This window comes from Phallusia mammillata, chromosome 1 (assembly GCF_965637545.1).
Source record: "Phallusia mammillata chromosome 1, kaPhaMamm4.hap1.1, whole genome shotgun sequence".
NCBI classification, from domain to species: Eukaryota; Metazoa; Chordata; class Ascidiacea; order Phlebobranchia; family Ascidiidae; genus Phallusia; species Phallusia mammillata.
Window position 1 is genome coordinate 16,997,373 of NC_137252.1, and position 13,056 is coordinate 17,010,428.

The window sequence follows — 13,056 nt, forward strand, 5'->3', positions numbered from 1 at the left end:
GTACGCTTACACTGGTATTACTCTAAACAATGCTATTACCATTAAAACTACATACATATGCTTAAACTGGCATAACTCTAAGCAATGCTAATGAAAACAAGCTACACCTGCGAAACGGAACTTAAAATTTAAAATAAGTTGATTGCATGGTTGTCACGCATCGTGTCCTGTGATTGGTCAAAAGCAAAGTGTTCTCTGATTGGTTTGGACTGACGAAGCGGCGGTGAAAACGATACCTGTGATTGGTTAAAAAAGCCCCATATGCGAAATAGATTACATTTTGGAAATATGCCACCGGGTCGCGGGTTTTTGTTGACTCGTGCCATACGGCGTGCAGCACGTACTTCGCAGCCAATAATTGTTAAATGCGTGTGTTTCTTGAATTTAAACGATTCATATCGTACATAAGCAAGCGAGTCTCTAGTTTTAACAGTAACAAAATAAAATAAGATGACCAAATGAAGGTGTTTCAAACGTTTTTAGATTTATCGGCTAAATGAAGTTGATGTCAAAACTTCGTTTAAAAAAGTTTCCCGTTAAATTGATTTCCGTTACATAAAGGTGGTTGTTTTTATTGTCAAATAAATTATTTTAAATGTATCTGAATATGTGTTGCGGCTTAAAAAAAAAGATATTCGTGAATATTTACTCAATACATCAAACATAAATTTAAATTGACACCCTTGATCACCGTTTTCGTGTCATGGCTTTAGTGGGTGCCTGTTTTAAATATGCTATTGGGCTATTGACTTTAGGTATATTTTTTACTTTGATATGTACATTATTATGTCTTCTTAAAACATTTCGTTACATACATAGTATTGTCTTAATTCTATACTTCAGTAAAATCAGTAATTATTTTGTCACTTTCCCACTAAATCATCTGTCTATTACTTACAGCCTATGTGAAACAGCATACCCATAAACAATTATGCTTAACCGCAGCTGAAATGTGTAGTTTGTAACTAAAAGTTTTTGTATAATGCAATACCATGAACAGTTGTGGGGATGACAGCTTTAAAACCAACCCAATGATGTCAGAAAATGCAGTTTTAAATGATGATGCAGAAGAGGGCTTGGAAGGACAATCACTGATTGCATTGCATCAGGTTAGTCAAGATACACCTGGATTAGATGAAAGCGTAATTGTTCAACCTGCTGAGGAAGTGATTGAAGATGCTGAAATCACTGGACCAGGTTTGATTGGATCCAGTGAAATTCTTGTGCCGATGCCACATAATTCTACTAACAAAGACATTAATGCAAGTGGTGGAAAGCGGCGAAAAATAAAGAAGAACAAAAAGATGGGTGTGGACAAAAAGGCTGCTAAAAAGTGGGAACAAAAACAAGTTCAAATTAAAACACTAGAAGGAGAATTTTCTGTAACCATGTGGGCATCAGGTACATTTAATTTAAACATTATTACCAGATTACATGTGAAAAGTTTAACAGATGATGCTGGTTATTCGCATAATGGTTAATCACATTCATCTAGTTTTAAAGGAATTAAAATTTTCAAACAACAGGCACTGTTTATTATGATTTGGATGTTTGAATATGAGTATTCCAGGAAATCACATAAACTAGATTGCATAATGGCGTACCTGTTTAACCAGAATCATCTGTATGTAAATACAGAGGTACAAATATATGTATTGAAAAATAATAAGGTGTATATTTTGTTTACAATAAAATGTTGGTTGTACAATTAACAACCAGATTTCAACGTAGGGAATTTTCATTTTTCCTCCAACAAAATGTATGTTTAAAAACTAGTCCTTTGTTTTTACCAATCATCAACAAACAGCCACATGTTAGGCATATTACGCTGCCTTATGAAAAATCCTCATAACTATCACACATGCAATTAGGGATGTTCAAAGTAGAATAATTGGGTATTCTAGAATAATTGATGCGAATCTAGAATATCGAATCCAATTCTTATATTATTTTTGACTGAGCAATCATTAATCTTGACAACAACTAAAGTAGACCAGTTTAATACATTATAAAACATATTTTTCATTTATAATGTAAAAAAGAACCAACCAAAACAAAGAAAAACACTGGGGAAAAACTTTGCACAACTGCATTGAAAATAAATGACCCAAAATCCACTAACCCAGACAAATTAGCATAAGGTTAAAAAATAATTATAACAATTTTATTCAGTGATTTTTATTGCCTTCAGTAGAAGTAACTATGCTGTAAGCATGCTGTGGTAATTTGATTTGTTGATGGTAGAGGACTGACATAGACTCCCTAGTGTACTAATATATAACGTTTGTTAACCTAAAACAACTGCAAAAACAGGCACCCTAGCAAAGTTAAAACATTGGGTGATGTAAAGCTGGGACATTGGGTGATTTTAAATTCCAATTAAACTACCGATTTTGCAACACAAAATGTGAACTTTGCAGCGTGTACTAACTGCATTGTTATGTTTGTATGGGGTTAAAAAATGATGCAAACGTCATATGTTATGGGATTCCATCACTGTTTTTGCGATATTAACAGACAATCCCATGCTTCCAATCGCTGCCTAACGCCATGACCGTTAAGTTTTTGTCGTGTCGGAAAAAAAGTTGGAAACAATTAGATGCTGGTAAGACGTTGCAAAAAGTCGCCGGTATGTCATTTAATGGCATAAGCATAACCACGTGATCAGATGCGTAACAAGTGCGCTAATCGTTAATTATGCCTCCAACGCACAACCGTCGTTATGGCGTTGTTATAGCGACTCGTGACTTGGCGTTATAACGTTGTATAGCGCTCACTGGCTTGACGGCGACGATGCACTTGCCGTCTTTGAAACTGGTACAATGACCGGGCGTCGACGTAAAAGCGTAACACATGTGTTTACATTTTTGCCAACGACGAGAGCACACATTTATATCGGTTCCAATTACCCGATATAAACGGCAAAAATGGATTCGAATCCAAAGGATTCGTTATTCTACTTTGAACATCCCTACATGCAATGCATATACTTTGCAGGTGTTCGTTTAGTGTGTTATTGTTGTCAAAGAAATATGTTTGGTTAATATGTTGTACAATCTTAGATTTTTAGTTGTCCAACAGATAAAGCTGGATAATATCGGAATAATTTACCTTTTACCCTGTAAGTTAGGTGAAAAAATCCCCAGTCTTAGATCATAAACTTGATCCCAAATTTTTACAGGTCATTTTGGAGTGAAGTGAATGTATTGTATATGTTGGATTCAAACTGCCATAATTATATTTATGAAACTTTTTATACATTTGTGTTCAAGCTGAAGATCAAAGAAGGTTAGAAAATGAAGATCTTAATGATGAGTATGCTGCTTTGGCAAACTTACCTGCAGTTACATCAGCAGAAGAGAGCTCTTCATCACTTGGTCACCAGGTGAGATTGCAGCAACGTGAAAAAAATTATTATAACTTGAATGCGTGCAATGAAACATAATCTTTTTGCATCAAATGATGTGCAAGGCTCTGGATTGTTGTCTTAGCATTATTCTGTATTATTAAGATTGCTGACAACAGACAAGGTGAAGAGTATGAATATATGAGAACAGCTTCAAATAACATCGAGGTTTCATCTTCGGAACACACTGGATCTGGGCCAAGTTCCAAAGCGCCAGTGTAAACTCACCTTTTTTAATAATTAAGGCTTTGTTGTGTGCAAATTCTATAACAACTGATTGGCTCCGAATGGAAGAAAAACATATATATACCTAGTACAGGGTTCCCACACAATTTTCGTTTATAAATTTCATGACTTTTCCAAAACTTTTCAAGAAAAAAAAATCCAAATTTCCATAACCTTATGCAAAAAAATCGACCAATTCCCAGTAAAACTAGTATAGAGGCATTGGTAGATGCAGCCATATTACCATACTTGCAACAAATACGCATATATACGGATCTGTTCATAAGTTTAATGGTGAAAATAACGGCCCAAATAGACGTAAAAAGCGACATGCTTTATTGTTCAAACGTTTCGGCAAATGCTCATGCCATCATCAGTGATATGAAGGCCACATCAATTGCACCCATTTATATACACTTTAGTCGCATAAAAGAATGATAAAAAGGTGCGAAACAAGCGTCGCATAAAAACGATAGATAAAAAAGGTGTGCAGAAGCGAGGTGTAAGCCACCTGCGAGTGTGCGTCTGACCAAACAGGTGCAGAGCAACTACGACATACAATATATTTACAAACAAAGAAACAATAGTAGGACAGCACGTCACATCAAAAATACGCAACAAGTTAATTAGGTATTAAACAAATACAGAGGAACCGACTTAGAATCAACGTTTAATTCCGGTTTATAGCGTTGAATGAAAATTGATTCCAGTAACATTAGTCGATAGCGGTCCCTGGCTGTCCCAAGCACTTCCGGCTATAAACCGGAATTAAACGTTGATTCTAAGTCGGTTCCTCTGTATTTGTTTAATACCTAATTAACTTGTTGCGTATTTTTGATGTGACGTGCTGTCCTACTATTGTTTCTTTGTTTGTAAATATATTGTATGTCGTAGTTGCTCTGCACCTGTTTGGTCAGACGCACACTCGCAGGTGGCTTACACCTCGCTTCTGCGCACCTTTTTTATCTATCGTTTTTATGGGACGCTTGTTTCGCACCTTTTTATCATTCTTTTATGCGACTAAAGTGTATATAAATGGGTGCAATTGATGTGGCCTTCATATCACTGATGATGGCATGAGCATTTGCCGAAATGTTTGAACAATAAAGCATGTCGCTTTTTACGTCTATTTGGGCCGTTATTTTCACCATTAAATACACATAGTTACATAATTTGAAATTCCTATCTCTATCTGGCGTTTTCAGGGTAAAACAGGCGCCAAATTCCATAATTTTCCAAAAGTTGGCTTTTTTCAAAACTTTTCCAGGTCTTAAAAATGCAAATTCAAAATCGGTAACTTTTCCAGGTTTTCCATACCCGCAGGAACCCTGCTAGTAAAATATTAGATGCAAAACTCAACACAAGACACACATGCTGCTTCATACTTGCGCCCTTTACCAAAGCATGCTACTTGAAAGTTCAATTTTGTAAAATTTGCTTGACTCCTGTTTTGCTTTAAACAGATCCAATTCAAAAAGTAAGGGGAAAAGATTAAAAAATGAAGATGTACAGCGAACAGTGGCATGTCCCCATGATGTAAGTTGTTTGATTTTGTCTATATTATGTAATATTGAATGTTGGATCAATTGTTTGTAGGGTTGCAATAAGATGTTTCGAGACAATGCAGCAATGCGCAAGCATCTACATACACATGGCCCACGGGTGCATGTTTGTGCTGAATGTGGAAAAGCATTTGTGGAAAGCTCAAAGCTCAAACGTCATATGCTGGTCCATACTGGGGAAAAACCATTTCAGGTGAACTGTTGCAACATACTGCAGTAAATAAATGATGGACAGCAATCTGACTTATTAAGTGGTGAAGTTGACACAGGACTGATTGCAAGGCAACAATACATAGTAAATCTTGGACTTGGACAATTCAGGGTCATAAAATCATGACTGGAGAAAATTTCAAAGTAAAAACACTGAATCAATTCAATTGTTTCACAAAACAAATGCATTTTACTTTTGTAAGCATTGTCAGTCTGTGCCTGTGTGTATTTTTGCAGTTATTACTGGTTTTATCCACAGTTACATATTTTTGTTTTTCAGACACTGACAATGGTATAAAAGCGAAATGCATTTGTTTAGTGAAACAATAACATACACCGACTGATTAAATGTTTTTACTTTTAAATTCCCTACATGTCAACAAATGCTTGAACTGCGAAAAATCTAGGCTGCTTATTATACTGAGTTAATCACTAAACATATTAGCTACTTGTTTCTGAACTGGCTTTTATTTTGGCAGTGCCCATTTGACAGTTGTGGAAAAAGATTTTCTTTGGATTTCAACCTTCGCACCCACATGCGCATTCATACTGGCGACAGACCTTATGCCTGCCCATTTGGGAATTGCGACAAGAAATTTGCTCAATCAACCAATTTAAAATCGCACATTTTAACGCATGCGAAAGCAAGGAAAAACTCATCAAGTTCATCATCCGCAACTTCACCGCCACCTTGCTGGTCTTAAACTGTTCGCAATCTCATGTACAAATTTTTTAGGTTGCCTTTTTTACTTTTATTACTTGCACATATGAGGAGATAAAACCCTTGCAATGTTGAACTGGCTGAAAGCATTTGACAAGCCAAACAGTGCAATCATAAAAGGATTTATTAAAAGTACAAAGATAAAACCATAATGCTACAATCAAAACGTGTACATACTTGGCCTAAAACAGTGAACACAATAAAACTAGAGGTAACAAGCTACCAAGGCTGGAGGTAACAAGTTACGAGAAAAATATTAGGTAAAAATATCAATTGTGTAATAAATGCACTTGTGTAGATCGCACCTAGCTTGTGTCCTGTAAAGATGCGAACATAGCCTTTGGAAATTTGCAACACTGTTGGCTTTACCTAATTGTGGTGTGAAACAAAATACTGTGTGCATAGGTGTACAACCGTAAAAGTTGCAGCATTAACAGGAAATGCACGCAGTAAAGTGGATGTTATTCCCCTGAAAATACAGAATATTAAATAAAAGTTTTAAAATTTTTACCAATGTGTTTATACCTGAAAAATACACCTGAACCTTCCTTTTTTTGCATTTGTCTAGCACAGTCCATGATACCAGAGTATTTGTATGGTCTGCCACCAGTACCATCCGCTTGTATTCTGGACTTTATAACATCAGCAGGATATGTGATAGCCCATGACACCATTCCAGAAAGGCCTCCGGCCGTCAACATTTTCATAATCCCTTCTTTTTTGTACATTTGTGAAGTTTCAAACTAAAACATTTACGACTGTAACATGCATTTTAAATGTATAAAATTGGCCCCAAAGGTGTGTTTTTGTACTTTTAAACTGATTTAGTAGGAGGGTTTTTATTCACATTATAATCACTACATTTTTTTCCACCAAGCTAAGAACAAAATTACCTTAAAAACCACAGAAGTCAAAATATCGTATGATGCGAAGTAAGATCCAAATGCAGGTGTTTCCCGTATCAGGGTGATTAACATGCCTCTATAGCACCCTTTTAGGCCTTCTGCCCTGAAAGTCTTGCGCAGTACATCAACAGAACTAGAGTACACAACCTACAGAAGAGAATTGCTTCGTTTTGCTAAATTAAGTTAACAACAAAAATATTTGGAAATTTTAGGGTAACGCTTAGTTGCTTAGCCGGTTTAAGTCATTCCCTCATTTGACACAACAAAGAACTATTTGGTAATGATGGACCAAAATGAAACACACTGCCATGTGTACATACATAAACAGGTAAAGTATCTTATTGCTTATATTTGGTAAAAAATTAAGCAATGATGGTGATCAGGTCTTAAACTAGAAGGGTGGCTTAGCACATATTGCCCTTGCATATACACTATAACACATATTTTCTACACTTATTTTATATTGGGTCCCATATCATCCATTGTCTTTTATAACCTTGGTTGTTTCTGCAAGCAAAAACTCATGGGTCCCCCCACACATGCAAAGTTGTAAATAATACATTTCAAAAGATAACCATGAGAAAGTCGGGTGTTGTAAGGTAAAACACAGTGGTCGGTACTGTGCATAAATAAATATGCTTCATGGAGTACAAACTATTCAAATTTAGTCCATTTATACATTTTTGAAGGTTTTTCTATTTCATGGTCTGTCTGAGAAAAAAAGTGTTAAATAGTGAGAAAAGATGCTAAAACACAACAATCAGCTCCTATAACACAAATCAGCGCGAATTGCACATGACTGTTGGGGGCTAGTGGAGTAAATGATAGAGCTACAGGGTTGAACACAAGAATCAACACCTATAAATGGTGCATTGTACAAGCTGTCCAAATTTCATTTAATTCAGACATAGTTTGAAAAATTTACCCATTTTGGGGGGTTAGTGGGGTAAATGCTGGGGCAACAGGGCAAAACACGACATTCTACACCTATAAATGCACACTCTACAAGCTGTCCAAATTTCATTCAATTCTGACATTGTTTAAAAATTGACCCAATTTGGGGGGCTAGTGGGGTAAATGTTGGGGCGACAAAGTTGAACATAACATACAACAACTATAAGTAGCACACTCTATAAGCTGTCCAAATTTCATCCAATTCGGACAATGTTTAACAAACTCACCCTTTTAGGGGGCTAGAGGGGTAAATATTGGGGCTACAGGGTTAAACACAACAACTGACACCTAAATATGACAAATTATACAAGCTGTGAAAATTTCATCTAATTCTGACACCGTTTAAAAAACTCACCCATTTTAGGGGTTAGTGGGGTAGTTGATAGGGTTCAACACCCAAAAGTATGAAATATGAAATCACAATGACCCAATCAACAGTCATGTAAAATTTTATCCAATTCAGACAATGTTTAAAATTTTAACCACTAGAGGTGTTATTAGCAACATTCGTCAACACTTCTGACGTCATAACACGGTTAACACCCCTCTGACTGGCATGTGCAAAAACCTCCAGCAAGTAATACACAAACACAAGTAGCATATGTACTGGTGCCTTTATTATACCATTACACCACAGAAATATTTCGTTTGTGGTGCGCAGCAACATACAAAAACGTTTTACACTTTGGGGTCTAGCGGGGTAAGTACTGGGGTTATCACGTCAAACGAAGCAGGGGGCACATCTGCATAACTATATCTACCATCTGTGAAAGTTTCATCCAAATTCAACAAAGATTTCATGCCAAAAGTGCATGGACAAACTTCACCAGAGAAAAAAGAAAAAAAAGGGGATCCATAACAAGATGTGTCCCCTTCAGGGAAGGGGACCCATAATGATGACCATTATGTATATATATTTTACTTGATGCATTTTGTCAAGAATGTTGCAATCAAAAAAGATTTCAGAGATCACAATAAATTTTATGTTTCAATTATGAAGAGTTCACTAATTAAATTTACATTTCGGTATATTTTGAGGAAGAAAACTTGGTTTAGCTATAATTTTTGTGTGTGTAAATTTGTTGGAAATGTTTAACATTGCGTGTGCCCTTAGGTATGAATGAATAGTAACAAAGATTCACACCTTTGCTGCTATTTAGGTCAACTGTTTGAAATCTTTAAAGCTAAACTAATTTTGTGTGCTACTGGGCCAGGTATGAAACATGAGCCTTTACTTTAAACATTTTGACAATTCATAATTGCTGAATGAGGTGACAAGTTTCAATAAATTTTAAGTTTACAATTTTACTGTGTGTTACCAATGGCAATACAAAAAGGCATGTTTTGTCCCAAATGTTTTTATGAAGGCAACATACCCACAAAAGCAATGGTAACTATAACAAACCTTGTCTTTGACAACCTTGGTCCCAATACCTTGCACCTGCATTTTTGTTTTGGCAAGTTCCATTGGGGAACAAATGACACTCTGAACAGCACCTGCAAATGCTCCACTTGCAAAATGAGTGAATGTAGTTTCTCTTCCAAAGGCAGCAATTGTTTGGGCTTGTACACCAAAAACAATGGCGTTTATTAAACTTAATCCCAACAGTGGTGAAGACATTCCTTTGAAAAGACCATGAACCTGTAGTATAACATACAAAGGTATAACATTTTCAATCTGAAACACCCATTTCCAGCAATTCGGTTTGTGTGGAGTTTTAGTTAGGAAGTAAAAAGAAAACCCCGACCTCGCTTTTACCTACAGAGACTTTCAAAACCAGAACCCTTTTGGGGACACTTGCATTTAGTTCAAGGGGCACAGCATTGAGAATTACATTAATAGTTTGAGACAGCAGAATTAAATACAACTAGAACATTAAGGTCAAATGTTTTCTTAAAATTAATAACTTCAAACATAAAACCAACATTGATAAACTGTAGTCATTGCAACAGCTCAAACATTATCTATTTTTCTCTAATAAGGGGTGTTTTCAAATCACCAAGCTTTCAAGTGGGAAGTGCAGAAAATAGAAACTGCGTTTTAATGGTTTTTATAAACTGTGCAGGGCTGACAAACCAAAAGTGGTGGACAATTTAAGTATTGGGCACCAACGAATAAATGTGATGCACTGTTTGTATTGGGTATAATTGTTTCCACAAAATTTAAAAGTGCAACACTTCTTTAATAAATTTAATGTAAACAATCTTGAAAACTGCCAAAAATTCCAATAGTATCATAGAGAATAAATTACACATGTTTATTACCACCCATTATATTGCAGTTTTAATTTGGCAAATGTTGGTGGCTATTACTTACAGTTTCTTGTTTAACAATAGTTGTAAAGCAATTCCATATTCCTCTGTATTTCCCAGGCTGAGTTTGAAGCCGAACCTAAAATGTACAGTATCTGTTGTGTAACAATCATTTCTTCCATTGCTGTGTCATTTTGCAGATAAATCTTACTTTGATAGTGTCAAACGGTTGCCCAACCAGTACTCCAGCCACACCTAAAAATTTGTTAAGTTACTTGAAGTACAAACATTAGTTTGACGTAATTCTGCTTACCGCCAAGGCACCCAGAGAGGAATTCAATGTATTGCACCATTTTTAGTTGTGGCAAGACATGATCAACAAAAAATTAACATTTATTGTTGTTCCTCATTTTTACTAATCCATGATTACAATCAACGAAGTAAATTACAATAACACAAGAAAAACCTTAAAAGACATATTTAAATTATTACTGTACAAATGTGGAAATTTAGTTGTCATTGGTTCCACGGTTTCACGTTCCACCCAAATTGTCGACATGGTAAGTTAAACTAATGTTAAATGCGGATGATTTTATGCCAAGCAAATGTTTTGCACTTCTTTGGAAACACAACAGCCAATAGCCACACCAACAACAAAAACACAATTCGTACAGCTGTCCAATTGTCACCGCATCGAATTCGAAAGTCGAAACTCAAAACCACGAAGGTGAGTGGAAAATTTGTAAACAGCTATGACTGTCCATGCGTGACATACAAAAGGTGCAGCATTTTACTGAGCATTATCTTTGAATTCTTCGAAATTTAAACCACATAATTGTAGAAAAAGCATAGTTTAGTCATTTAATGCCCACGAGTATAAGCATAATGTTGACCTCCATGTCGTTCATGATTTGCCCACGATTTCTTGCCTCTAGTGGCGCCAAGCTCTTACGGCATGTAAGGTGCCGGAAATATCGTCCTGGCATTTCTATTGACGCAACAATACCCTTTTGTCTTCAAATATCCATTGTGGATGCTTGTACTTGTACCATAGATAACTTAATTCACTAGATGCGCAACTCGTCTGCCGACTAAATATTAAAAAAAATCTCTCGGGTTAATTACTACATAGAACAAGATGTAACTTTTAATGTGTAGTTATGTTTTGTTGATGTATTTTTTAAACATTTTTATTTTAATAAATCTAATTTAATTACCACGAACGCGAATATATTGGTTTTGCCTTCCTTCAGACGTTGCACGCTCGAATGAACAAGTACACATTTCGTGTGCATTGGTAAGAACACACTGGCGTAGAGTACGGGGGTGCGGCGCACCCCCGGCCTTTATCAAAGTATAGCTACATAATTGCTAAAGTGCCGCTAAGTCGGTTTATACGCGTTTCTGTTGCAAAAGCAAAGGCTTTTGTCGTTCTGTCATTGATCCAATAAACGACCGTTTCAACGCAATAATTCGTTTGTCTCGACGTAAATGGGCGTTTGTTACAACAATGACATCAGTAGAACGCAAGTCAGATGTAATTTAGCAAGGGTAGAGGTGCAATTTTCTTACTCAAATTACGATACAACCAACGCAATGAAGAGAGGAAGCAAAGGTCAGGCTAGCATTGATATGTTTTTAAAGAAAAAACAAAAGTCAGGGGAAGATGAGAAAAGGGCAGATACAAGTCAGCCTGATGCAGAAACAGCCGAAAGTTCTTCTATTGTTTCTACGACTCTGCTCACACAGCCCATGACCACTGACGCCGCCCGCGGTTACGTAAAGGAATCAACCGGTGGCCGAAAGTTTCAAGAAAAATGGTCTAAAGAATTTACATGGGTCCAATATGATCCTGAAAAAGATGCAATGACATGTAGCGTGTGTTCGTGGGCTCTTGCAAATAACCGCGTAATGCCAGAGGTTAAAAATATTTTAGACGGCCAGGGAAAAAAGTGGATCGAGGGTTTCAATTCGTGGCGAAAAGGAATGTACGCTATACAGAAGCATAATGAGAGCAGCCATCACAACGAATGCCTCAGTGTTAAATTAAATGAAGACGGAAGCCAGGACATGATTAATACCATTTGTCGCAAATCTGTAAAATCGAAAGAGGAGAATAGACGAGGATTAAAAGCAATATTTGATGCGGTTTTGTACTTGGCAAGACAAGGTCAATCACTGAGAGGGCACACTGAAGAAGAATCAAATTTTAAACAGCTGTTAAAATGTTGTTCTAAGTATAACCAGGAAATTAAGGGATGGATTAACAGGCCGAGTAAGTTTAAGTGGATTGGACCGGAAATTCAGAATGAAATTTTAAACCAAAGTTGTCACGAAATTTTGCGAAATTTGGTGAAAAAAATTCATAAATCGAAATGGTACAGTGTTATTGCTGATGAGACTGCCGACATTAGCAGAAAAGAACAGTTATCGATTTGTTTACGTCACGTTGATGATTCGCTCTTAGTGCACGAAGATTTCATCGGCTTTTACTCGGTGGAGACAACTACGGCTTTGAACATTTTTAACACCATACAGCAAGCGTTGTTGTCTTTAAACATAGACATACAGATGTGCAGAGGACAGTCTTATGATGGCGCAGCTAATATGAGAGGCCATATAAGCGGAAAAGATTCACAGAAATAAATCCCTTGGCAACATATGTGTATTGCGCTGGACACCAAATTAATTTAGTTGTTCAGGAGTGCTTCAGCCAAAATCACCACGCAGTTACAGCACTTGAAGTTCTGTCCTGTGTGGTTAACTTCATCAAGGGTTCTCCAAAACGCTTCTCAGATTTTTCTAAAATTTCCACGGAAA

General features: G+C 36.4%; 3 protein-coding genes across 3 annotated transcripts; 2 read left to right on the forward strand and 1 right to left on the reverse strand.

Moving 5' to 3' along the window:
* Window positions 1-883: 883 nt before the first annotated feature.
* LOC145212708 (uncharacterized) lies at window positions 884-6,677 on the forward strand. The gene is made up of 6 exons (XM_080080944.1): window positions 884-1,401; window positions 3,273-3,385; window positions 3,512-3,624; window positions 5,095-5,167; window positions 5,228-5,386; window positions 5,883-6,677. Exons 1-6 carry the CDS (start codon window positions 993-995, stop codon window positions 6,105-6,107), a joined length of 1,092 nt encoding a protein of 363 aa, XP_079937070.1. The 5' UTR covers window positions 884-992; the 3' UTR covers window positions 6,108-6,677.
* On the reverse strand, window positions 6,231-10,926 carry LOC145212716 (mitochondrial basic amino acids transporter-like). The gene is made up of 7 exons (XM_080080954.1): window positions 10,550-10,926; window positions 10,448-10,491; window positions 10,301-10,375; window positions 9,389-9,625; window positions 7,018-7,176; window positions 6,650-6,867; window positions 6,231-6,593 (listed from the first exon to the last, which is right to left on the reverse strand). The coding sequence occupies exons 1-7, from the start codon at window positions 10,587-10,589 to the stop codon at window positions 6,494-6,496; spliced, it is 873 nt and encodes a 290-aa protein (XP_079937080.1). The 5' UTR covers window positions 10,590-10,926; the 3' UTR covers window positions 6,231-6,493.
* Window positions 10,927-11,832: 906 nt separating this feature from the next.
* Window positions 11,833-12,882, forward strand: LOC145202965 (zinc finger MYM-type protein 1-like). The gene has a single exon (XM_080075828.1). The coding sequence runs from the start codon at window positions 11,833-11,835 to the stop codon at window positions 12,880-12,882; it is 1,050 nt and encodes a 349-aa protein (XP_079931954.1).
* The last annotated feature ends 174 nt before the right edge of the window (window positions 12,883-13,056 follow it).

Excerpts from the sequence above, each read along its gene's own strand:
- LOC145212708 (XM_080080944.1), top strand. The coding sequence starts at position 993 with ATGAACAGTTGTGGGGATGACAGCTTTAAAACCAACCCAATGATGTCA. Across the intron at positions 3,386-3,511 it reads CTTCATCACTTGGTCACCAG|ATTGCTGACAACAGACAAGG; the intron begins GTGAGATTGCAG and ends TGTATTATTAAG. Across the intron at positions 5,168-5,227 it reads CAGTGGCATGTCCCCATGAT|GGTTGCAATAAGATGTTTCG; the intron begins GTAAGTTGTTTG and ends AATTGTTTGTAG.
- LOC145212716 (XM_080080954.1), bottom strand. The coding sequence starts at position 10,589 with ATGGTGCAATACATTGAATTCCTCTCTGGGTGCCTTGGCG. Across the intron at positions 7,177-9,388 it reads CCAAGGTTGTCAAAGACAAG|GTTGTGTACTCTAGTTCTGT; the intron begins GTTTGTTATAGT and ends TCTCTTCTGTAG. Across the intron at positions 6,868-7,017 it reads TGACTTCTGTGGTTTTTAAG|TTTGAAACTTCACAAATGTA; the intron begins GTAATTTTGTTC and ends TAAATGTTTTAG.
- LOC145202965 (XM_080075828.1), top strand. The coding sequence starts at position 11,833 with ATGAAGAGAGGAAGCAAAGGTCAGGCTAGCATTGATATGTTTTTAAAG.